Source organism: Diorhabda carinulata, chromosome X (assembly GCF_026250575.1).
Source record: "Diorhabda carinulata isolate Delta chromosome X, icDioCari1.1, whole genome shotgun sequence".
In the NCBI taxonomy this organism is placed as follows: domain Eukaryota; kingdom Metazoa; phylum Arthropoda; class Insecta; order Coleoptera; family Chrysomelidae; genus Diorhabda; species Diorhabda carinulata.
In genome coordinates this window covers 47,988,798-48,016,326 of record NC_079472.1, presented here as the reverse complement: position 1 = coordinate 48,016,326, position 27,529 = coordinate 47,988,798, and the positions used below count along the sequence as shown (strand labels likewise).

The 27,529-nt window shown below is 30.3% G+C and overlaps 1 protein-coding gene across 7 annotated transcripts in view; it reads left to right on the top strand.

The window, feature by feature from the left end:
- LOC130900491 (phosphatidylcholine:ceramide cholinephosphotransferase 2-like) overlaps nt 1-17,258 on the top strand; it is a 118,950-nt gene extending 101,692 nt beyond the window's left edge. For all 7 annotated transcript variants that reach the window (XM_057811141.1, XM_057811142.1, XM_057811143.1 and 4 more), the window contains 5 exons: nt 1,646-1,867; nt 2,009-2,210; nt 2,489-2,763; nt 3,721-3,896; nt 5,356-17,258. In XM_057811141.1, the coding sequence (XP_057667124.1) occupies nt 1,646-1,867; nt 2,009-2,210; nt 2,489-2,763; nt 3,721-3,896; nt 5,356-5,505 (1,025 nt within the window). In that variant the 3' untranslated portion in view covers nt 5,506-17,258. The remainder of the gene's footprint in view (nt 1-1,645; nt 1,868-2,008; nt 2,211-2,488; nt 2,764-3,720; nt 3,897-5,355) is intronic.
- Nucleotides 17,259-27,529: the final 10,271 nt, after the last annotated feature.

Genomic DNA, 27,529 nt, shown 5'->3' with positions numbered 1-27,529 from the left:
ATAAGGAATCTAAATTAGGATCATAAATTCAACCCCAATTCAACTTTTTACGCCTTTCAAAAAATTATTTACATTGAAATATTTCAATGAGGTTGAAGGTACAAGATATCGATGTACCGATGGTAATTAGAAATAATTCCTCAAAAGTTTTTATGCTTTGGTATATATCACTGGCTATCTATTGAAAAAAATGTAATATGCTAAACTCTTGTACTACCTGTATAATGTTTAATGATAAAAATATTACACTCAAAAAACGGAGCTGCTATTTTTTAATAATAATATCCTAGAATATGAGAAAGAATTATAAATACTCTTAAACTTAAATTTGCAAACCGAAATTATAAGATAGTTATTCTTTAAAAAATCTGTTAATTTTAGTTAAGGAAATTTTCAAAACATTATTGAATTCGTTTGTTCATGTAACCCGTATTTTACTGTTGTAAGAATTCTATGCTAATTTGGAACAACCTGAATAAATTTTATTATAAGTTTATATTATGTATTTATTAATTCGAAATTAGAACTCTTCTCTATTTGCGCCATTCTTATTGTTAATTTTTATAACTACAAATCTAATACATTATTACTTTTTTATTGAACTTTTTGTCTAGATCCATCTAATAAACAACTAAAAATTTTCCCTTTTGTTTTTTAATGACCACAAACTATTGAATCACAGCTTTGAAATAACCTCGTATAACTGATAACTGCGAACGTCGGGCACGCTTTTGTAATCCCAAACCAATCATTCCGACGAATGAGTCTTCTTGTATTGTTAATATTCGGTGTCATAACAAATTTTCGCATCATGAGACAATGCTAAATTTTGTCACAAATATCATTAAAAGAAGTTGAATCAACTATTTCAAATCCCGTTAGTTACAAATATATTTAAAAATAAATTAAATGTTTATTATTCTTGTTCACAGATTATGTCATTTCAGCTTATGGTAGAAAATGACTTCTTAGTAGCATTATTCATCCAATTGAGAGATATGAAGTGATTTTTGTCTAGTATACAGTAACACCTTGAATCTGAAAAATAGAACAGGTTTCATAAGTGATAACATGACAGATATTATTTTGAGACTGCATATGAACTTTGCAATTCCTAGATTATTATAATTTAAAAAATCTCAATCTCTTAGCAAAATTAACTTGAAGACCATGAATAAATCCGATTGTGTTTTTCCTAAGTGATACATCCTCTTTTGATGATAATTTTATAATTTATTCAATATTTATAACAAATTTAACAGACAATCTGTTGATATCATACATAATGTGTTCAACAAAACTTTATTATACATACAAAATTCAATAAAATTTCAGTTATCCAAATGTTTACAACCAATTCAATTAATTTTTCAACACTAGATTTTTTTTATTTCTCTAATATTTGTATAACATTTAAAAAACTTCCAAATTTAATTATTAAGGCATTTTATAATTTTTCATAAATTAATAAAATAAACAGTGCGGTAGGAAATATGTTTTTTAATTCATCAAAAAAGATAATTGTTCACAGTTGTTCCACATAAATTCCATAAATACAAATGATTATTTCATCAAAAGAGATAAATTGAAATTTGAAACCAAATTCCAATAAAAATAATTATTCAAAATGAAAATTTTGTTTTAGGAGATCTGTATCAGAGACAACCATTACTACCTAACACAAATAAAGGGGATAAATGGGGGCACGGTGCACACAGTACTTCAGGTACCGGATATTATGACGAAGAAGAGGAAGAAGATATTATTCAAAAAAGTAATGATCGCAACGGACATATATCCATAGATTTACCAGCACCTGTTCGAGAAGAACCGAGATTTCCTCAAGAAAGATGTAAAACACTGTTGGGTAAGTTTTACCTAATATTCAAAACTATAGAACTAAAAAATATGTTAAAACATATTATTCAAAACATATCTTTAAACTTACATATTTTCCGCACTTTATATCCAGTACTGTTTATTCAAATCTATTTTCTTCTTGTTACAGCTGCTGTCATCATGATGTTTAGTTTTATTCTAACTCTTACTTCACTTAGTTTAGTACATGAACGTGTACCGAACTACCCACCCCTTCCTGATGTGTTCCTGGACAACGTACCTGCTTATGATTGGGCTTTAGATGTATCTGAATATATCATTATTTTTTCTGTAAATACTAGTTTAATAGCCATGATATTTCACAAACATAGGTAAGTAAGAATTTGAATTATTGAAGGTTTTTATTTGAAATGTGGATTATTGCTTTGGGACAATGTGTCTTCTCTAAATGAGAAAACGCCGCCCAAATTTCCGTTTTCCTCCCAGATATCTTTGACATATTGTCATAAAATTATCTTAAAGATGTCTTATCATTTTCCACCAATTCTGAAAGTTGTTGAAATATATTAATTACATTTGTGTATAGGTATCTAAATGTACATATTATCATTTAGAGAGATTTCAAATTGTATTAATTTTTTTTTTTCAGATTTATTGTATTTAGAAGAATATTTTTAATAATGTCATTGTTATACATGTACCGAGCCATTACTATGTATGTAACCGTATTGCCTAAGTCTAATATAAACTACCCTTGTGCACCAAAGTCTAATGAAACCTCGCCGTTGATGATAGTCAAAAGGGTAGTTAAACTAATGACTGGTATGGGTTTGTCGGTAAATGGCCAGCATGTCTATTGTGGAGATTTCATTTACAGCGGACATACTGTGATACTGACATTTACTTTTCTACTAGTGTCAGAATGTAAGTATCTAATAATTCATTTGTAAATAAATTAAATTGAGCGATTTCATTTTCTAGATTCTGGGAGGTTTTGGGATACTGAATAATACTAGCAACTCTTAACAAAGTTATGGGCACGGATTTTCGAAATTTTAAGACTTCCAACTTAAAAAAATTTTAAAACGCGAATAACTCGAAAACTACGAGGAATCAGAAAAAAGTACTGGATCAAAAAATGTACAGCACAAAATTATCTACAGATTGGGCTCCAAGCTTTTCCTAACCTCAAAATTTTCACCGTAAAATCGGTTCATGTACTCAAAAACATTTTGAATTGAGGATAATTCGAAAACTATGAGGATTTCGACACAAACTGCCGGGGCAAAAAAGTGGAGCAAAACATTCTGTACAAAAAAAGTTTCAATTTTTTTCTAACCTCAAAATTTCCATTATAAAATGAATGCTCAAAAATATTTTGAATCGCGAATAACTCGAAAACTACGTAGTATTCGAAAAAAGTGCCAGAGCCTTTATGCGATAATTCCTTTCTAAAATGAACTTAACATATTCAGTTACATATTTCTGCTTAGAAAAATATTTGGTCCAGTTCAGACAATACATGAATTAAAAAATATAAACTCTATTTCAAGTATAGTCGAAGATATTTCATCTGAATTTCTACTTTGCCTGGTAGTTTAAATAAATCAAATTGAAAACTGTCTTTTATCCTGGCCTCACAAATATATAAGATATATCATAAAAACTCATTGTTTTTGTATGATTTTGTTAATAAAAATTAGAAGTTGAATCTTCTTACTTCTACTTCATGGAAGAAAACAGAATTTAATAGAAGTATCCAGAATTTACAAACACGTCATAATTTCATATAGAAAGTTATATACCTATGTATAATTGATGATTTCTCTCAAGAATAATATAAAATTCCTGGTATGTTATAATATGTTAATCAATTTTTAGATACGCCGAAAAAATTATACTTGCTACACTGGTTGTATTGGATATTATCGTGCGTGGGAGTAATTATGTTGGAAATATCCCATGGACATTACAGTATAGATGTGATAATTGCTTACTTTATTACCACCAGAACATTTTGGACCTATCATACGTTTGCCAATAACAGTTTGCTAAAGGTGAGATTTAAAAAAAATCATATGTTATAGATATAGAATTTATATTAAACTTGTGGCTATGGAATAAATATGTATTTTGTTTTCACAGCTCTTGCTATTTTGACATTCACAATACTTTCGTTTCTAAATGTTGAAGATGACTCGTAGAGAAATTTGTAACATATCAAATCATCACTTACTGCAAAAATATTCCGATTCAGGTAAAACACAACAGAAGCAGCCCCAAATATGGATCAATCACCACACTACAAATATTACAGATGAAAAGTATAACTAGTCTAAAAGATGAAGGTGTTAATTACTTGTAACATAAAAGATTAGACAATTATCTAATAAATGATGAAAATCACACACTGCAGAAAATTTATAATAATATAGTATACAGCAATAAATACATAAAGTAATAAATATTGGTGAGGTGCTGCAATGGAAAAACTGGTTAACGAAAAGAAACAACTTTATAAGAGATGGTTGAGCACTAAAAATGAAGATCATCAAAAATGTTAAAAAAATGTAGAATAAACAGAGTAACAACAATAATTTAATAACTAAATGGAATACTGAAATACGAAAACATCTAAAACTAAGGTTCAATCAAAAAATGGAAGTCACGGAAATGGACGTCCTAAGAAGAGCAAATACAACGTCAAGGTTAGATCGAATCAAAAAAGAAACAATAAAAGAGCAAATGAATCTTAAAAGAAAAACAGTTATAGCAATACGAGGATGTATTGATATCTAGTTGGCCTAGACCAGTTCCATGCATAAACAAAATATTGCGTTACCAGAGCTACGAACAATAACTTATTTTAAGTATCAGTGTAAAGTTTGAAGTCAAAAAAGTGAACCAGAGTTATGCAATAAATTAAAAAAAAAAGATGTCCATCGAAATTGTGAAAATCGAAAAATTTTAATATCGAGCCATCATCAAGTACCTGTATTTAAAAGAGTTAAGAGGTAAGCAGATTTACGAAGATATGCTTAATATCCTTGGTGATCAATGTCCTTCGTATGCGACCGTGAAAAATTGGACTGCAAGCTTCAAAAGCGTGCAAGGATAGAAGCATAGCGTTCTATCTGTGCTCGATTTGAAAACGATGTAGACTTCTTGAACAAAGCAACAATCGACGGAATGGCGAGACTCTGGTTCTCCAAGACCTAAGAAGTTTCGTGTCCAAAAATCTGCTGGAAAAGTTCTTGCTTTAGTTTTTTGGGATTGCCATGGAGTAATCATGATTGATTTTTTGGATAAAGCTAGAAAAATAACTGAGGATTACTATTTGTTTTTCGTGAATTATTAGCCTTTTAATCAAACCATTAAGTGAAAATGGAAGACTGAAATTTTTTGAAGATCCAAATTTTCACATAGTAGTTCGTAGCGAAACTATTTTGATATATTTATAAAAAATAAACATATACATTTATGTGCAATGACTGAATCGAAATATTTTTTTTACAGCAACATTCTCCGAACAATTTGATGGGTCGTGAATGGTGGTTTTCGCTGTTTTTGTATTTTGAAGGTAATGTTGGTGGTCCCATACCACGACAGTTCAACTGGCCCTTTCCGTGGCCAAGAAGGTGGCATCTAAAAAGTCGAGCTAGTTAGTGACACTCACCGTGCTTTTGTAAAAAACTTGTTTAAATTTATTACATGTGATATATATATATATAAATAATGTGTAATTGCCTTAACTGACTAAACATCTTGCTCTTTATATACATTTACAAAGTATTAATTTTTGCTGGATGGTGATTTTTTATTCTCTCACTGTTTTCGGTATCTTGAATTTTTATACATATATTTTATATTAACTATTTTTCCACTAACACTTAGATATTTGTCATTAATGTGTATATTATTAGTAGATTCTAAACTACAATGTTTTGTCTCAATCAAGTATATCAATTTGTTATAATTTAAGATCAAAGTACAAAGTCACTTACAACTAAACTGAACTGTATATGTTTTATGTAACCACTTTTTATTTTGCATTTGTACAAATTATCATTTTTCTTAAATATTTTAAACATTTTGATATATTATAAGTTTCTATAATGTTATAACAAAAATAGCCAAATTTTTACTGTATTCTAATGGAAGACCCAATATGTTTCCAGTTTTTTCCAACAACATTCTCTAGCTTTCTCCATGTGATTTAATATTTAAAATATGATATATTTGAATAAATACAATGGTTTGACCAATTAACCATAGATTTCTTAAACTTTGGCTTTTTTCTGTATATCTGTCTCAGTTGCTTATATCACTCAAGCGACATCTGGAAAACTTTTTTCAATGCAGTTTTAGTTATGAAAAAAGGTTGATTACACTTTATGTAGTGCAAACAGATTCACATTCTGGAGCAAATTTTATGTGAACATTACTCTTAGTCCAGTCAATTTAGCTGTTTACGAGCGCTAGCTAGTGTTTCTATGTATTTTGAGGTGCTTGTTCCAAAGGAATAAAAATCAGAATGGCGCAAACTCTTCAAGTGCCCAAATTAGGAAAAACGGTCATTTTAACGGAGAAAGAGTACTTTGATGATAAAATTGAGCACTTCATTCAAAAGAAGGGTGAATTTTTTTAAAGAAATGTATATATTCCCATTGTTGAACTTCAAAACTGCCACCAGAGACGCCCAAGTAATTTTCATTCTTCAAGGTCAAATAACATTTTTTTTATTTCATTATAGGGTGAATTCTTTAAAAAATTGATTGTACATGGGAAAAATCAAACAAAATATAAGAATTTATACGATTAAATCATAACAAACATTTGTATTTTAATGAATCTCAATCAAAGAAACCTTCAATAATGAACTGCTTAATAATGTAGGTACACTATAACCTCTTTGGAAACACGCTAGCTACATAAGAAAATAAAAATAGGCATGCATATGTAACTCATGAATAATAACTGTTTATTTTTATTTAATATGCTTTCACTTACACAAATTCAAAAAAAAAATACATGCTTTATTCAAGCGCAAAAGCAAGAATCTAACCACCTTTCACCAACAAGTATGCTGCCAGTATAACAAACAACTGACTTTACATAGAGGACTTAAACTTCTTAGGTTTGTCACATGAAAATAAAATTTTAATAGAGTGTTAACAATATAAAGAATTTACACGGCGTAAATTTTCATCTTATAATATCGAAAATTGTAGTTGCCAAACCATTTTTCTTGAAAAACGTCTTTTTTGTAAGGTTAGAAAGGGTTAAATAAAATATTTTTAAATTTTTTATTGATTGGTATAGGTTCTACAAAAATCAAAGAACACGAAAAAAATTTTTTTATGAAACATTGATTTGGCGACTGCAAAAATGGAATTTCAATCCCGAGTAACTCGTTGTATAATTTGAATTATGCTATAATTTGGAGAGATTTGTAAATAATATGTCTATAATTAATGTTATCGAGTGTAAACGATAAAAATTTTCTCGTTATGGTCGATTTTATGTTTTCGATACCAAAAATTTTGTATCAGTAAAAAAATATGTGAAATATTGCAATTTTTTTCAAGTCCTACAATCGATGTTTCTTTTGAAGAGGGTATTTTTGGGTTTTCAATGTCTCTTTTTCACGAATTATAGCAAAAAAAGTAGAAAAACTTTTAAAAATTCAAATTTTTTTGTATTGGCGCAGAATTTTTCTGATGAAAATGAATATATTTTCTACAGCTTTCAATTTGCATAAGCAAAAATATGGAATAATTTTGCCATTTCGGACAAAATTCAATTTTATTGTGTTATTGGGCAATTACAAGAAAATTCCTGATTTTGCCAAAAAAACAAAACAAAATATCGAAATACATACCTCAGAAGAATTCCTCACCTAAAAATACATAAAGGTGCACAATTTCATATGCGCTTGAAAAAGAGATGAGGATGTACTCTATTATTGAATGGACTATCTTGAAATAATAAAAATTTACTATCATTTTTTGCGTTTTAAAAGTTTTTTAAATTTTTTGCTATTCCTAATATTTACATTTTGCAGATTAAATCGTGGTTGTAAGATCGTATTTAAAATACCAGAAGTTGTTGTGTATTCAAACAAGATGAACAAATATAACTAAAAAGTGTAGTACATCCTTTTGTGCTAAATGATGTCTTTATTCATAATAATAGTTGCTCCAAGGTAGCCTTTTACTACTTATTCATGAATGAGTTGAAAAAATAGTAATGTACCTTCCAAGCTACAGTTTGAATGCACACACAAAAACGAAATTTAATTGTGAATTTCTATTTACTTCATATTAATGTTGTATAGATTTTACTATGAAGTGAATTTAATCCATGTTTGCATTATCACAGTGATTTGAAAAATATGTACAACGAACTTTTTTATACTCTGATCTTAAAGATTTTTTTTGGTGCAGGTCAGTTATTTCAAACTGAAAAACAATATACAAGGGTAGTTGAAATTTACCTGTTGGTAATATCCATACTAAAGACCCTCTGAAGTACCTCTATACCAATACTAAAATATACAGGGTGTTTCCTAAGTAAACTAAAATATTGTAGTGTGTGCTTCATTACTATATTTTAAGACGGAAAGATATTATAGACATGTGTGAAAAGTCTTGTGGTTAATGAGTGTCGAATTGTCTTATTATTTTATTAGAAGCCATTTTAGAGCATATGTTCAAAATGGTCACTTCAAGTCAAAATACAATTTCGGGGTTGTATAAGTGAGCGATTTTAGATATCCCCACACACATAAATCCAGGGGCCATTGGTGTGGAGATCCTTGTCCGATCCAATGGTCTGCATGTATCACTTCTAGTAGCGTCACCAGAAAAAATAAATTTCACTTACAGTCAGAGCCAATTAATTACAAACAATTCAATACCCCGTATCTCTTTAACGACAAGGCTAATCACATAGGTTTATGGGAACTGACGCAGCGCCCACTACAATATTTTAGATTACTTAGGAAACACCTTGCACACTGTATGACGCGCGTTTTTATAACTTTTACTCTAGTGGTAATAAACAGTGTTGTTAAAAAATTAGAAATAAATTACTGTCTGTTTTTGTTATAGATTGGTTGAAACTTATAAACAAATCAAATTAATTTTGTTCATAAAACCATATCCAAATTCTGACCTGTTTGAATGTTAAAGACAGTTGAAAAAACGGATAGTTTTGTTCAAATAACTGTGTATAATATTTATTTCCAAACTTCAATTATCTTTCTAAAATATAAATATCTTGATTGGGATAAACTAGTAATTGTTAAGCTCCTGCATAATTATATATTTTTTTAATTTTTATAGTTAGACACAATCATTCAAATCAATATTTTAATTGTGCCAATTTGAGAATCATTATTTGAAAAATTCTTCATAAAATTGTTCATTATTTTTATTTTTACAGATTTAACAAATTGTCGGAAAAATAAAAATTAATTGATCATTTTTGGAAACAATTTTTCGAATATTTGCTGTTTTATTTTTATAAGAAATTGCTCTATTCATTTGATTGGTATGATTTTGAATTCAATCGCATTTCTCAAGTACAGAGTACTTAATAATGAAATAATAATCTTGTTATTAATCAAGTTATTAAATTTGAATTAAAAGGAAATGGCATTACATTTGATATTTTTGACGCTGAATCTTTTTTAACAAGTCTCTACATTATCAAGTACTCTTTATAGTTCCTTAGAGTACACTTAAAATGTGGTAAAGTTGAGTAACTTTGGTACACTTGTAAACTTTACATACTCATAACTTTCAAACCAAATGTTATAAATGTTATATATATTAGTACCGTCAACTTTGATATTAGCAAAATGTGTGGTCAATATTGGACAACACAGTTAGGTTGCTTTGGCCTCACATTGTTTCATTTAGAAAACATAAAATCATGCAGAAATATAAGAGACTTTGTTTGCCAAATACGTTTGTCTTATTTTTTTAGGCTTTTAGGCATATAAGCTTAGCAATCTCTCCATAATAAATGGGAACAAAATGCTTTATAATGATTTTAATTGCTGAATAAAAGAACTTTCTTTGCAAGAAAATAATAGGTAATAAAATTAAACTTTTTTGGTTAAGAAAATGAAATAACATTCTTTTGTAAAAAATAAGACATTCTAAAATATAGCTAAGAATAGATTAGGAGGAGTATTTTTCAATTTCCGATATCCTGAAGAAATCACTCTTGGATGAAATAGCTGTCTCTATGACTTGCAAAATCTTTTCCACTAAAACAATCCACTAGGCTAGAGATTCTTTTTTAGTATTGCTTCAAATTTTTCTGAATAATATTCGGGACCTTTTACAGGATTAATCTTTTTTTTTAATAAAAACAGAACAAACTTTCCAATATTGAGTTCATAGTTATATTTTCTTGTGTGTCTTTGTTTTACTTTCAAATTCTCTCAAGTCCTGGTCTTCTTCCTCCGATCTAAGGGAAATATTAATGGAGCTGTCGGAGTCACTGGATATCGTCCTATTTTTTTTGGTAGGGCATGAAGAGATATTTCTCTGAACATCACTAGGACCCACAATTGGTTGTTTTTGAATGTCGCCAATTCAAATGCTTTTTCCAGCTATTACATTGACTTTTTTCCTGAGTATTTCTTCTCCTTTATCGGCGAATATTTTACTTCAAGTAGGGCAATGACGGATATTTTCACTATGTTTCCTGATTCTAATAAGGCATTTGTCAATGATTTAATCAAACATGGAAAAATTTTTTTTCGAATCGTGCTATTTGCTATGAGTTTATAATTTGTAATGATATGTCTCCATTTCATTTTCAGCAGATGAAATAATGCAATATCGACTGGTTGACTAATATTTTTGGTGTTAGGTGGCAAACATAAATTTTATGTTATTTTGGGAACAAAGATCCAGAACATGTATACTTAGATGCAAAGAAAGATTGTTTGGTTCCCACTAAATGTCTTACAGCAGGAATAAGTAGATTTTCAAACTAGTATTCAAATATAGGACCCTCAAACTGCCCTCTCTTTGATTATAACTTCTTCAAGAGATGTCTATTATATTTGTTATACGATCTACTTTTTCTAATTGTGCTGGGGTGTAATTGTCAGTAATTCCTGCTTCCAATGGATCTTTTATAACAACCCATTATCTTTAAAAGAAAATAAAACAAAAACCATTTCGGAAATAAGTTAAACTTGTGACCACAATCAAACCAATAATAAAGATTTTCTATTGGGTGACTTTGGCTGCCCTCTAACGGTGCAACTTGCAATCCTAAGTTTGCAACTACTTTCTTCAAGGTTGTATGATGTCGCAATTCCACCTGAAAATCCTAGATGTTGCCTAGTTATTCACCCATTAGTAAAGTTTTTCAAGGTAAAGATTGCTCGTTTTTTATTATTTTGCTTCATTATTTGTTTTAAGGAACCTAAAAACAAATTATGTGCTGTAAATAATTTTTGTTAGTTCAATATGGTCTTTAGCAACGTTAAAAAAATCACATTTGGAAAATACTAATTATTATAACATAATTGTGCATGTAACATAATGAAACAAATATTAAAAACGACCTTATTGGCTAAAATCCCCCAACTTTACCCTATTGTTCATTCCAAAATTAATAGCAATTTCATTCATATTTATTCCATCATATATCTATTTGGAATAAAAATGGAAAAGTAATAAGTAATTAACTAAAAGAAAATAATAATGAAAAACGGAAGAATAAAAATAATAATAAAAAACAGTGAATACCATTTTCAATTAATGGTAGTGTAAACGGAATGAATTATAATCTGGTTCTAATAAGTAGAGGAGCTGGTCCGTATATGGGCCCCCATTTTATTTTCTTGAAATAACTTTTTTATTTCTTCATTATGATTGTATGTAAAAAGGTTTATGAACGTTGTCAAGACCTATTATATAAATTCCAACGTCAACTTTTCTCAGAAACGTATAATATATTTATGATAAATAATAACACAAAACAGTGCATATTTCTGATATTTGGTCAGAGGGTGTGGAATATGGGCTCCTCTAATAACATAACTAAAAATGGATACATAGTCAAGCAGATCATCATCTGCTAGTGCAAATTCTTGTTTTCCATCCTCTTCTGAGCTTGATTCTTCTGTTGTTATTCTTGTTGCCTTCTTTCGACTTTTGCCGGATTCTACTACAACTAATTTCCTCTTTCCCTTTCCATTTTTCGCTTTGTTTAATTTTTCAATTGGTATTTCTAATTCTGTTTTATAAGGGGATGATGTTATAACTTATGATTTGGAAGGCTTTCGTTCCCTTCTAGTAACTCGCTTCTTAACCAGTGGAACAGGTGAAATATCGAATGGACTGACTATGGTTCTTGAGCACTCTGGTTGGGGATCCAGATAATTGAAACGGTTCGGTTTGGAATCTAGATCTTTTGAACAACCTGCTTGAGGATCCATATGTTTGGAACGGTCTGGTTGAGAATCTAGATCTTTTGAATACCCTGGTTGGGGATCCAGATATTTGTAACGATCTGGCTGGGAATCTAGATATTTTTAACCATCAACTTCAGTAATGGTTGAACGAGATTGTGGTTCTTACAGTTGAGTTTCTGAGTCTGAACTACATGATTTTCCGGATTCAATTCTTTCGGCAATAGAGTCAGTCTCCGTAAAAACATGTTTATTTAGTGGACAGATTCCTATCACTCTGAACCCATTTACAGCTAACTCAGTTGTCTGGCACTTCAACAGAGCATTGCCAAGCAATTCACCTAGATCAAATTATGTTACTGCTCTGTTATTTATTCTTAACCAATCCCTAACTTCTTCGCTGTGGTAGGATTTAAGCGGCCCCCTAAAAGTCGTGTCAAGAGGCTGAAGTTTATGAGTCGAGTGTGGAGGAAGGGATATGATACAAACATGGTTTTCCCTTGCTATTTTTATCACATCCAAATTTCTTGTATGACTGTAATGTCCATCCAATATAAGCAGCACAGGAAACTCTGCAGTAGGCTTAACAAACTGAATGAAGGGGTTGAACCACATGGTAAATAAATTTTGCTGAATCTAACTAATGGGGTGAACTGCATAGATAGATCCAAGTGGTGCACCACGCATAAGCTGGTAGTTTCTGTTTTTTCTTGGAAATACAAGCATTGGTGGAACAAATTGACCTCCTGCACTTATTGCTGCAACTACAGTTACTAAAGAACCCCGCTCAGCCGATGTTATCGAGGCCACCTGGCGTGTTCCTTTCCTTGCAGTAACTTTGGGCAAACTACTTGGAATAACAGAAAGGCCAGTTTCGTCCACGTTAAAGACTCTGTGTGGTCCAAAGTTGTGTTTTTCATATAGCGCCTCAAGCTGGTTAAAAAAAAATGGCGACATTTTCCTTGTTAAATCCTAGGGCACGAGCGAATGGAGTGCCAGTTTGTCTACGCATAGACAGTTGCTCCTTATGCCGGTTTAAAAAAGCATCTAACCAACTGCGACCGGCAATTCCATTTTTAAAGGGATACTTTTTTATTTCTAATTGACATTGTGTAAGCCATTCTGCATAGGTCTTTTTTTGTCAAACCATAAAACTGTGCTTCCATTTTGAGAATATAGTCGACTTATTCGTTTTCTGCACCACTTCCAAGAACTGTGTTTCGGCGTAGTTTAGTGTTCTCAATAATGCTGCTACTAGGAAGGTTACTAGCTTTGGCTCTCCTTGTCAGCCTTTGCAATGTGCTTGGCACATTAAACGCCCATATTACATGAACTACAACTCGCTATAAAATTAGGGGTTAGGAAAAACATGTTGGCAGTAGAGGAAAATTAAATGCTGGAATGCAATGTTAAACTCTCTATGACAAACAGCAAAAGTGAACACGAAAAAGTATTGAGAAATATAGAAAATAAGCGATTTAAACTTAGATCATAAAGTTATTGAAAATCAAAACACATCAAAATCACAATAGCTTAATAAAAACATGTAAGATGGCTCCGGGAGACGGTAAAATAGGTATTGACAATATGTAAATGTAAACTCAAGCCTGATCTGGCAGATGACGACACGGAGTTTTAAGGAACAGTAGGCCCATATTAAGTGCCTGGCCCATATTCGGACCATCTCCTCTATTCAATTGTTTACTAATTCAAAAGTCAAAAATGGGTTAGATAGACGTCGAAATGTATGATTAAATAATGAATAAGGCAGTTTCTTATATCCTATATTTATAGATATGACTGTTTGCATAAGTCAGATAATGAAAAGTTACAGTACAACTACTTTTACTCAAAAATCAATTATTTTACAATTGAACAAAATAAAAACTGTTAAGGGTATTTGATAACCACTTGATAAATGGTTAATGTGGATGTTTAATTTTAAAATTTTCAAAAAACGTGACTATGTAGAATAAGAGTATTTAGGAAAATGTGTAGTATGCAAAATTTAAAACGGCGTCATTGTTTTCAAAACCTCAAAAGCTTTAGAACGAAATACGAATGTTGAAATTTGTACATATTTAAACATGTTTTAGGTAATTATATCCGGCTATGTAACAGCTATTCCTTCTTCAAAGTTTTCAAAACTTTCATATAAAATATAAAACGTGACCTTCAAACCTTCTTTGAACAAGCTTGCGGTAGTAATTAGTTACATTAAAAGAACCAGTAACCCAGAAGTTTAGTGTCCATACGAGATGATAAAATATACCCCAAAAATGTGGAAAAAAGCCTATTGCACAAAATTATAAGACTGAAATAGCGTCTTGGAAACGTTTTATAACAATTCATATACAAATAGGTCAAGAAAACTGTCAAATACCATACTTTTAAAAACATTTATCAATGTACAAATAATTGCAATCAAATATGATATTTCTATTTGTATGTTTTCTCCCTAAATTGTTATTATTTTGCTTTTGATTATATTATTACTGAAAAATTTATCCATATTTCCATCAAAATTGATTATTAATATATAATAATATTTATTAATAATTTCCAATAATATAAACAAAAACAAATGAAGATAAATCTCACCATTTTAAAATATATTTGCTTTCAAACTATATGAAAAATAAATTTTTAATTTAAAATTACTAAATTTTGATTTTTAGCCTCTTTCCTATCATCACTCTCTTGTTGTCCTTTCAGTTTAGTAATAATTTAATTCCACCGATCCCCTTTCACTCTTATCTAATTAAAGATATTTTCTTTCCTCGCAACTATTATAAGCTTTTCAATTTTTCTGATTTAATTAATTTTACTTAATAAGCTTTTCGTATATAAAAAAATATATTCTCTTTTAAATATTATTTTTCCCAATTTTTTCCAACAAAAATTTTCTTTAACATCCACTTGCTAAAATAAATATTTTAGTTTTATACTAAAAAATTAGTTACAGAAGTAGAATGTTTGGTTTTAAAATATTTTATAATCAAGGGGTCACTTTATAATGAATAATTTTTTAATGCCATTGCAAATTGTATGTAATTACCCATTTCTCTGACTATATTGTGTCAATAATTTTCATGAGTAAAATATACTCGTGCAGAACGGTTATTTGTTCACCGCAATGACGTCGTGTTAATAAAAAAGTTGACCAAATATGTTTTGATCAGGTCAAGTTGAAAATTAGATATTGCTACACAAAAATGAAAATAAAATAAAAATCGTCTTAAACATAAAAATATTTTCAAAAATCAGCTATATAAATCTAAAAAGTAAAAAGCTCTTAAAAGTCATTTATGAAGAGGTTCAAATATTCCATGGGTGTGTACAGTTGTTCAAACTTTTCACTTTTTATTTAACAATCAATGTGGACAAATTATGGAAAACTTTTTTCTAGAAATGATTCATATCAACGAGTCATGTTTACTTATAGATTTCTTATGGATGGTTTGATGGAAAAAATTGTGGTATACTGGTATACTATTATAAAATGATATTTTCCCATCAAATTTTCCCCTTGGGATTCCAGCTTATTAATTATGACATAATTATTTTTTTTATTTCAGTTTAACGTGCCTTGACAGCGCTGTTCATTGGTTCGCTTAACAAGCAAAAAATACATAAGTTAAATGAAGGACTATTACCAAATCTATTATACTAAATAAATTATATTTTCTGTCTTAGCAACTTTAGGGAACTCCAAGACTTCCTTAATTTCTGTCGGATAGTTGATTGTCTCCTTAAGGTTAGTCTTCAGATTAAACTGATGACTAAGGACGACTCTCTGATGACACCAAATAACTGTGAGTGAGTTTTGTTTGGTTGATACCTCTCCATATTCTTTTGATTCTAAACACTTTTATTAATTTTCTTTGGAAAGTCATGAACGTTGACTACAATCATTCTGAAGGGAGTTCATAAGTGAAGGTTCATTGATAATAAAAAATTCCACTTTTTTGTTATTCTTGTAACTATTGTGGCGGAGTTCAACTTGTCAGTGTACTTTATGTTAGTTCCAGTAATTTTTTACATTCTAATAAATATTTTTATGATGCTTTGGTAACATTCCTTCTAAGTAGTTTTTTTTATCTAGAAAAAAGTTTTCTTAAAATTTTGCCACGTCACTCTCAAGCAAACTAACCAAATCCTTATCAAATAACTATATATAACTATCGTTCCAAAAAAATAAAGAATCTCAAGATGTTTATTTAATTGTGAATAATTTCGTGTTATTTAATGGCTTCAAATTGGGTACTAACGTGTATTGTATGTTTTTTCTTCTTAATTAATTGTGGAAATAATGTAGATAGTATAAAGAAAATTTCCAGTACCCAATTCGTACATAGAAGGACATTAAGGATCAAAAATATATAAAGAGTACACAGAAAACTGACAATATTGTTGCTGATTATAACTACACAAATGAAAGGGCAATGTAAATGTTTGACTGTTAATGATGAGCGTCAGCGTATAGTATGTTCAACGGCGAGTTTAACGTAGCTGTAGGGGGGTTTGTCAAATTCTATTCACATTTGAACATCTTGTGTAGTTTAAATTTCAGTTATTTCATCCGACCTTGAATCAGAAACCCTACGCTTAAAAATAATAGCTTCGAAAAAATTTAATGTGGGATAAATGTGTACAGTTTTTAGCGTTATAATAACTTAGTATGATATTTGAATGAAATGTGGGATTCCTACATAAGAAATATTCCGATGTTAATTCTTCGTGTATTTGATTGTTGTATGTTTGTAAGAACATCTTTTTTTCCAAATTTCCCATCTTTATAAAGAATCTTGGGTAATAAACAAAAAGGTACAAAGTAAAATAGTAGCAGTGGAGATGTAGCAAGTGAGGAATATAGCAGGGAAAATGAGGGCAACAAAAATATTTAAGAAAAGAAGGGAAGGAAGACCCACTTGGCTACAACAAGTAGCTCAGGAAAGAAGAAAACAAGGGAAAACGATACATGAATGATATAACAAAGGATCGGAAAGAATGGAAAAAATTCCAATAATCTGACTCTCTAAAGGACATAAGGAGTTCTAGAGAGGAAGTATTTATATTGTATATAAATATTAATATATATGTATATATATATATATATATTGAAATATATATATGGGGGCTCACTCATTTACCTATTTACAAATAGGATGTTGTTATAAACATACACATCGATAAATTTTGTGTACCTGTTGTAACTAGAAGGTTGAGTATCAAAACTATTGTCAACACAACTATAACAAATGTCTTCCATGTGGTTTTTCACTAAGCTTTGGTTTCAGGTACAATTTTTTTGTCGTTTCATCTAAATTGAATAATGAAAAAATGATTTTTGGAAACTTGGAAAAACTATATACAGTTATTGGAAATTTTTGGTGGTTAACAGTTATACCAATGCAGAATTGCAACTTCCTAATTTCAATTTGTCAAAAACAAATTACCACTACATTCTGGTAGAGTGGAATAGACATCTAGTGGAGCATTTTTAAGTTTATTGAAGTTTATCGCTGTATTATATTAAAATTTACCATGTAATTAAGTTGGTAACAGATTTTACGTCTATATTCCTATGTTCCATGAAAATTTGTTTCTAATATTATTAACTTCAAACTATGTACCAAATTAACCTCGCCTTTGGACGTACTCTACTGTTATTTAAACAGTTGAAGATATTTTATGGATATTGTTATTTAAAATAAATGTTTGAACTCATCAGGGGTGAAGATGTAATGGATATTTACAATAATTATAACAATTGAATATAACTCGAACATTTCAAAATATTTTAATTGTATCATTTCTTTGATGTTTATAGGTATCTTATACACTCAAATTTCTACACCTCATGTATTTTATTCCCAATTATATTTCATATTAAAGTTGGTGAACTTTTTGGCCTTTTTTGTGAAAACTAAAACACCGTGCTTTATTATAGTATGTATCATTATAACCAAAAGAAGTGACTATAGGTGAATAGCGCAGAACTATTCTTATCATTTTGTGAATTATTTTTCAGATCTTGTTTACTTTTTGAACAATTCATCATTTGCTCCACATCGTAGTAAATATTTATAATAAATATGCACTCTTGTAAAATTATTTTTTTGTCAGTTTAATGATGCTTATCTATTGAATGTTTAACGTATATTTTAGTTAGTAGATGACTTTGGATCCTTATACAGAACTCAAAATTCATAAATTTAAATTAATAATTATGGTATATAAACTAGAAGTGGGTTTTCTTGTTGCGAGGCATATATATTCTCTAGATATTTTGTTTGTTTAACTGAAGAAAAAAGTGTATTTATGTATCATGCGAGTTTTTTGTTAGTAATTTAATTTTAATAATTTTCCATATTTGACATTAATTAACACTATTTATTTAAATTGTCACCAAACATAGGAAACAGAAAATAAACGAAAGAGTTATCTTGTTCACTATTTTGATCTTTTGTTGGAAAAAGCAAATTCCATCCTTAATTCATAGATAAAAGAATATTATGTTGTTTACAGTAACATCTGTATATTTATAAAGAATTATTGATTTTTTAATTTTAAGCCATGTACATGATTGTAAGATTTACATGAGAATTATTGAAACATTCCATTAGATGGAATTGTGCAACTAGTTTGGGAATATTTTGAAAATTTAAATTGAAAAAAATCCTAAGATTCTAAATTAGATAAAAGAATATTATGTTGTTTACAGTAACATCTGTATATTTATAAAGAATTATTGATTTTTTAATTTTAAGCCATGTACATGATTGTAAGATTTACATGAGAATTATTGAAACATTCCATTAGATGGAATTGTACAACTAGTTTGGGAATATTTTGAAAATTTAAATTGAAAAAAATCCAAAGATTCTAAATTTGCTTATTCTTTTAATTAAAATATGAGAATTCATTCATCTTCATCTTTGTATAACCAAACTCACCATAAGTTGTTAATAAAGTAAATACAGTTTTTCTTTTATGTTCGGTTTTCTATTTCCCTCTCATTTATATTAGTAGTATTTGACTGCTGCAGAATATTTAATTGTTGGTGATTGAAACACTTTATGTTAATATCTGAAACCATTAATCTAATTCTTCAGAATAGAACAAAGGAAGAAACGAAAAAGCTACCCAGACGAGAAATGTTTTGACAAACAAGTATGTTGTTGATCCATTATGAAGTAGTTCGAATAATATATACATGATAAAGTAATTGAAGTTTTAAACATAGAAATTTGATTGATTGAGTGCAACAATCAAATAAACATGAAATAATATACAAAGCAAATAGCTAAGATTGTACATAAAACACCAATTAAAATAAAAAATGGCAACTATAGTAGTTGACATTAAACTATTGATAACTATAAAAACAAAAAAGGTAATAGTCTGAAGATGATTGGGGAAGAGAATTTTTTTGGTGAATAGTCCAAAAATCTTGAACGATTTTCATGTAAAAATGCTGTACAAGAAAGGGAAAGAATGAAAAATAAGAACCCCGAAAATATGAATTTCTAAATTGATAGGGAACATCTATCAGATAAAAACGAATTTATGGGCGTAAGTTCAGAATTGTACCTCGATGAAAAGAATGGCTAAAGTAAGTGAAGATTGATGAGAATACATTCTAAGCCTCAACACTCTGTATTCTATATGTTCTATAAACTTGAATATCCAGTTATTTGGGCACGATTTTGTTATTTTCCTGGTCGACGATCATGTGGAGTTTTTAGCATCTTCATAGATTTGATATGCAACTTACCTTTTCGAAATATTTTGGAAAACCTCTTTGCCCTAAAACAGTCAAACTTCGCCATTATACAGGGTGATTGATTGGTGCGGTAAAGTTCAGTGCTCCTTTGTTCTTTGAGATATTAATTTGATAATGTGAGGCATTATTACCATTATTAGTCTTCACATTTTGGAATTATTTTAAATCAGCTTGATTTCTCCTTATAACCAATTTTCCATAAAAATCGTAAAAAGTTGAATACCCCGTACAATGCAAAAGAAATTCAAGAATGAAGGTCTGTAGCTGCCAAAGCATTCGAATACTAGTAAAAAGTGTGGAAGATTATTTATTTTATTTCGAAATTCATTTCGTATTCTCTCCATCGGGTCATTCCTTGTTGGAGGTATTTTGTATACTTTATTCTTAATCTGACCGCAAAAACTGAGTTCATTTTATTGAAATATGGTGACCTCGGTGACCACTGTACTAGATCATTTCTTTCGATTCGTCTTCTAGAACATGGTTCATTCAGTTCACCATTAATTAATTGATTAGCGTTAGCAGGCGCACTATAATGCAAAAACCACTTCCTTTGACTTGTACAAAGTGGGACTTCTTCCAATAAAAGAGGTTTACTAGAAAATATAAATACATCTCATAATTTGAATGTTCCTCAAAAAATATGGTCTTACTAGAAAACCTACAAAATTCTAGTTTTTTTTTTCAAAATCAACAACAGCTAATTCCTGTTACAAGTAAATGTGGTAAGGGTGCATTTTGTTTTTCTCGAGGATTCTTTGCACACTCCTAACACTGGTGTGTTTTCAGTAACTACCATCAAAACATTGATTGGATTTTCTTCTGCCACAGAAGTTTTTAATCGTTCATGATTTTCATAATTAACTGAACCCATCATATGAATCATTAGGTATCGAAATTAATTGATCAAACATTATATTAGACTTGATTATGATATTCACAATTCAAAATATTTTAAGTTCATTTAAAAGACTGTCAAACCTATCTTTATGTTGGTTGAATTCCTCTGTTAATCCATTCAATTCTCTTTCACATTTATAGTTATCATCAAAACCCAACAAAAATGTAGCTACGACTTTTTTCATAATGAAATCTTCTATTGTTTGTGGTAGATCATTCAATTCTTCTTTAAGGCCCCTTTCACACCAAACGAATCCGAATCAATCTGGATCACTCCGAATCAAGTTGAATCTGATTCGTCATCTCCACTCTATCACAGCAGCTGAATCAACCTGAATCTATAAAAATCCTTTCATCTTCTTTTTGTTTTCCTTCTTTTAGTTGCTTTTGAGCTATCATCATGGACGCAGTTGTTTTAAATGCAATAGTGTTTGTAGGAGGCAACGGCGAAACAGAAAACAAGAAAAGTGTGGATACATCACAGATTTCTGTTGCTGTTATTTTTATCACTGGCGTCATAAATCGCACTATTTTCTTTAATTTTTAAAATTAATAACTCCAGTCCATCTCGTATGGTTGTTGATTCAAGACTGACCGGACGAGGAATCTGACAGGTTGAATCAAGTGCGACCTCGAGTCAAACCTGATTGAACCAGATTCGTCCGGTCTGAAGGTGGGAAAAGAGTCCCTTCACATTTAAACGGAGCGCTCGATCCGAATCTTGGTCAATCAGATTCAACTTGATTCGGAGTGATTCTGATTGATTCGGATTCGTTTGGTGTGAAAGGGCCCTAACTGTCCGTAGCTCCTGAAAAAATCTCATTCGTCTCAAGAGTTTTCATTTCAGTGTATCTGAGATGATTTAACTCATTTTGTATATTTCTGGGAACTACCAATCGCTTTTTTGACATATTCCAATTCTTTAGTTATATTTTATTTGATAGTTGACTTAATAAATTTGAGAAAAACTTGTTCTAAACTATTAAATTTGGTACTATTTACAGCTATATCAAAAACATTATCAACAGTTGTATGGTTTAGAATTTTGTTATTTTCAAATTTACTAACACGTTGAGACACATGATTTAGATCAGAACTAATGGTATCAATGTTTTTAGAATTGTTGTTCACTGCTGTTTTCAAATTATTCAAGTCGTCAAAATTTTCACTAATTCTGTAATTAATTGTTGCAAATTTGAATTTAACAACAGAAACGTATCAGTTATCAGATTTGAAATTTGTTGATCAATTGAATACTGCTGTTCACTTTGATCTAATATATTTTTCAGATTTTTTATTCCTACATCACATACGGAAAATCGGCTCAGTACCAAAGTGTAGAAGGATCTGAAACTTTCTCTAATATAATTATGTTCAGCTCTGCATCGTTGAATTTGTTGTCTCAGAAGATTTAGAGGATTTTGCATAAAATTTGTGGTGTGTTCTTTGTAAGAATCAACAGTAGCATCAATTTGTTCATTGATTATAGAAAACCTTTCTTCCATTGATGTATTTAGATTTCTTAATGCCTTCTCTAAGGTTTGTAAAAAATATACGTAAATATTTTTCAATGTTATCAAATGTATTCAATGTAGTGGAATTTATTTGATGTTTTATCAGAGAAAGAATAGAAGATACTATTATTAGTTTCAAGTTGCTGATCTCTGTTTGAACTATATTTTTTATGTTTTGATTTAATTTTGATTCTGAATGATTTTTATGTCGTTGTATCTAGACAAATTTGTTAAATCATATTTCATATTATTGACCTCAGTTGATATATTGGTAATATTTTGAAAAATATTTTTTTCGAAAGAATTAATTTTTCCATTTTCGATCAATAAATAATTGATATGTTTTGAATTTTCATCCAGTGATATTTTGAAAATGTCCATTTCTTCCTTCCATGACAATTTTTCATGTGATTTGGAATATTCATTTGTACTACCAATTATGTTATTCCTAGTAATTTTCAAAGTTTCTGTATTGATATCAATATTGTTTTGGTATAATTCCAAGACAGTTCGAATATTTTCCAAATAGTTGAAATAATCAGCCTCAATTTCCTTAAAATTTAAACGGTTACTTTTCAAATTACAATCACTGATAACACATTTTGGTTTCAAAGCTGGAAAAAGTCCAAATTAGGTGTAGTTTTTATCCTAGGAAGTAAAGCAGTAAAAGATACAATGTAACCGTTTACCTCGGTGTACCATGCAGTATAAATAAGATATTTTATATTTTCTGGTTGGAACGTCCAACATTCTACATATCCATAGAAAATTTGTAACAACTCTTTAGAGCATCTTTCTAGTGATAATGTAACAGCGTTCCAGGTAACCGCATATATTGAAGATTCTTTAGGATCATAACAGAATCCAGTGTTATATCTGCATTTTTGCCCAGACCTAAAATTTTGGAGCCCCACTATTTGAGATACCAGTCAGAATGAAAAGCTATTTATACTAATTCGGGGATATTCGGTTGCAGAAATAGAACAGCCAAAATGAAGACCATAAATTTTGAGAAGTTTAAAAAAATTGGAATTCTAATGAAGAAAAAACCTCTCAACATTCTAAAGTAATCATGGGCAAGAATATCTATGGGATATTGCCAATTGCTCTTAATAGAGAGAAATCATTCTGTCATCTGTGATGAAATGTCTTAGTATCCACAAGAAAACCTCTTTTTTATATTGTAATTTTTCCTCTTGCAAGTAATGCTGTTATAGTTATGAATGGAGAATGGTAATAAGCTATAGTGTAACCTAGGGTTCTTAATAAAAGGTATAGGTATACAATCTTAATGATAAATAATTACAGTAGAGGATGGATGACGTAATGTCAATATCTCTCTATTTTTTGTAGTTGATTTTCCATATAAGGGGACTTTTTTATAAATAATGTAACAAGAAAATATTTTTTTTGGATTATCATTCAGTAAACAAAACGTGAACCTTCTGAAATATTTTATTTTATTTCCAATATGTAGATAAACGTACTCGAACTACGAGTCATAAAACCAGGTATAATTTCAGCGTTGTATAGACCGCGGTTTTTCTGTCACCTGACCCGGTTCATGAGCCAACTGGTCGACGAAAGGGAATAATACAGTCGCAGGGTTGGCGAGTTAACCCGCATTTTGCGAAGAACGGTCTCTTTCTTCTTGCTTTTTATAAGCTTTTATTTAGTTTCACCTGCCCCGCTGTGTATAATAAAATTTTACAAATTAAATTTGATCCACTTTCCCGTGTTCGATTGAGCTGAAATTTTGCATACATGTATAAATCGGATGACATTGCAAAATTATTGTAACATCGAGCTGAGTACTTTGTTACTAAATGGCAACCAGTGTCTTATGATGGGGAAGATGACTATAAGAAATACGTAATTAAATGAATGACCATAGAGTTTGGGATCATGTGATTCGTCTTGACGAGTAATTTGTTACTAAATAGTAATCAGGATCTGCTTTTATTTAGTTTCACTTATCCCGCAGAGTGTAATTAAATCTCATAAGTAAAATTTGATACACTTCCCGGTCTCTGAGTGTTATGATGGGAAATATTTCCATAGGAGCTCCGTAATTATATAAACGACGCAAACGAGCTTGGGCTCAAATGATTCGTCTTGACGAGTACTTTGTTACTAGACGCTAACTAGATAATGGGTTAGTTGGCCATAGGAACACCGTAATATGAATGACGCAACCCCAACGAGTTTAAGCTCATTTGATTCGTCTTGACGAGTACTTTGATACTAACTCGTAACCAGGGTCTGATAATAGAGAGGATGGCCCTTAGGAACTCTGTAAATAAATAAACAAAGCAACCCCACCGAGTTTAGGCTCGTTTTATTCGTCTTGACAAGTATTTATGTTGGCGTGATTATGATCCAACAAATTTTGGAAGAAAAGTCTGTTTCGTTTGTTATGAATATGGATGGAATATGTCTTACTGATTAAAAGGTGACGTGAGCACGTGCAGGTTGAATGGAGTGAAGGCGTGTAAAAATTTCCTATATATTAAAACAAGAGGATGACATTGCTAATGAAACTGACGTCCACAAGCGGCAACGATTAAAAAAAATAGTAAATCTCGAAGTAAAAATACTAAAAACCCAAAAATGAAATTAAAGAAAAAAAAGCCATTATAAAAACAAGTTTTTGTTATTTGTTGATAAAATGTTGAAGATAAACTAACTCTAATAAGTAATATACGAGGATATATTGAAAAGTTCTTAGCTTAAATATTTAATCATTCAACATATTCTCCTCTTAATTGGATACATTTATTACAGCGAACCTGCAACGCTTTTGGTCAACATTCAAACATTTGGGGATCTATTTTGCAGCAATTTTTCTCATGTCCAAATTGACGTGAACCATATGATGAACGCGTTCGTATGAAATATTCAGTGCTTCAGATATCCGTTTTAGCCCAATTCGACGGTTTGATAAAATCATGTTATGAACTGCCTCGATATTTTCGGGGACTGACACAGAAACTGGCCTTCTCGTCGGTCATTATCTTCAATGGAAAATTTACCTCTTTCGAAGCCTGTAGTCCAATTTTTTACGGTCGCATACGAAGGACATTGATCACCAAGGGTATTAAGCATGTCTTCGTAAATCTGCTTACTTCTTAACTCTTTTAGAAACAGGTATTTGATGATGGCTCGATACTCCAATTTTTCGATTTTCACAAATTCGGTGAACATCTTTTTTCTTTTAATTTATTGCGTAACTCTGGTTTACTATTTTGACTTCAAACTTTACACTGACACTTCTAATAAGTTTTTGTTCGTTGCTATGGTAACGCAATATTTTATTCATGCATGGAACTGGTCTGGGTTAACTAGATATCAATACATCCTCGTAACACTTAACGGGTTAACCCGATCAAGATCTGAATATTAGGAAACTAACCCGGATCACGTTCATTGTTGTTCGGAAAGTGATCGAGTTAATCGAGTCGTTGTCGTATATTGTGATCCTTTCTACCCTGATAGATTGGTGGAATGCAATCAGCTAACGGGTTGTTTCAAATGTCTATGGTTTTTTGAACCTCCCTTTATTTCCCTTGAATGGCTATACAATCGCTTCTCATGAGCAGGTTACTGAGGTGTGCGAGTATTGTACTTTTGTGCAAAATTCGTTGATAACTACTCGATAACAATTATTAAACATCTAGAATCTATTATTCAACAAAATACATGTCATGGACATACAAAAAAGTTATATTAATCAACAGTTCATGTAATATCATGTTTTAAATTTGGAATTTCAAGGGAAAATTGAACGCGATGTTTGGACTCTGTGCTCTTAGTTTCTTTCTCTGTAAGGATCCGCAATCAGCTGATAGGTAATATAGTCATAATATATGTAAGTAAAGTTAATGTTTCTAGATCTCAATTGTAAACAAATATTTCGTATTTTATGATATCTAGTTGAAGAAGATTTTATTTAAATTTTAAAGCTTTTTACTGTTGAGCTTGAAAACATGCATCATTGGGTCAAATATTTTGTCTGCATAGTTGTTCCAATAATGAAAAAACGTTCTATCAGAAATGAAATTTTTCATAAAAAACTGCTGACATGGCACTTTTAAGTGAGCTTCTGTCAAACTAGTCGGAAAATATTAAACATACCTCCTCATATTTTCCACTGACGAACTCTAGTTTCATTTGAAATATAAAAATACCTATCCATTTCTATTATCAAGTGAAACTCATTTTATATCATAAAATTTTGAAATTAGTACGAAAAAACCTCATAAGAAAAGTATGAATTTCAAATTAATTTTATTCAAAGTGAGATTTAATGAGCCTAGGGATAATTATTTCGCAGCATATAACGAGGGTTGATACCAAAGTTTTGAGATAATGCAACACTGATGTGAATATGTCAAATATGACGTTGCCATAAAAAAGTTTGACATTTTTAATGGTGAACATACTCGGAATGTGTTGTCATAAGAGTGCTATTTGATTGTTTATAGATACTTGAGACATTTATCTGGGTAAAAAAAATAGAATTGAATCGCAATCATTTTTGTGTGTTGATTTTCTATGATTTTTCGAAGGGAATTGAACCAACAGCAGTATGGCTATCAACTCGCTTAGACTATTGGTGATGAAGCACTATCTAGAGCCCCCGTGATTCGCGATGCTTCAAAAGATGTCTATAAGACGTGACCGGCGACAAATTATAGCTCTATGCTCTATGAACCAAAAACATGTCTTGATCGTTCCATTATAGCAACGTACATCAGAAGTGTTAAAAAAAGTTAGAGAAACCAATCGCAGATAATGAATCATTTTTCACCACGACAATGCGAACTCTCACATATCACTTCAAACTAAAATATTTCTGAACATCGATTTGATGGGTCATCCGGCGTACAGTACTTATTTGACACCCAATGATTTCTTCTTATTCTCGCAGGTCGAAAATAAATTCAATCACATGTTATATTAATCAACAGTTCATGTAATATCATGTTTTAAATTTGGAATTTCAAGGGAAAATTGAACGCGATGTTTGGACACTGTGCTCTT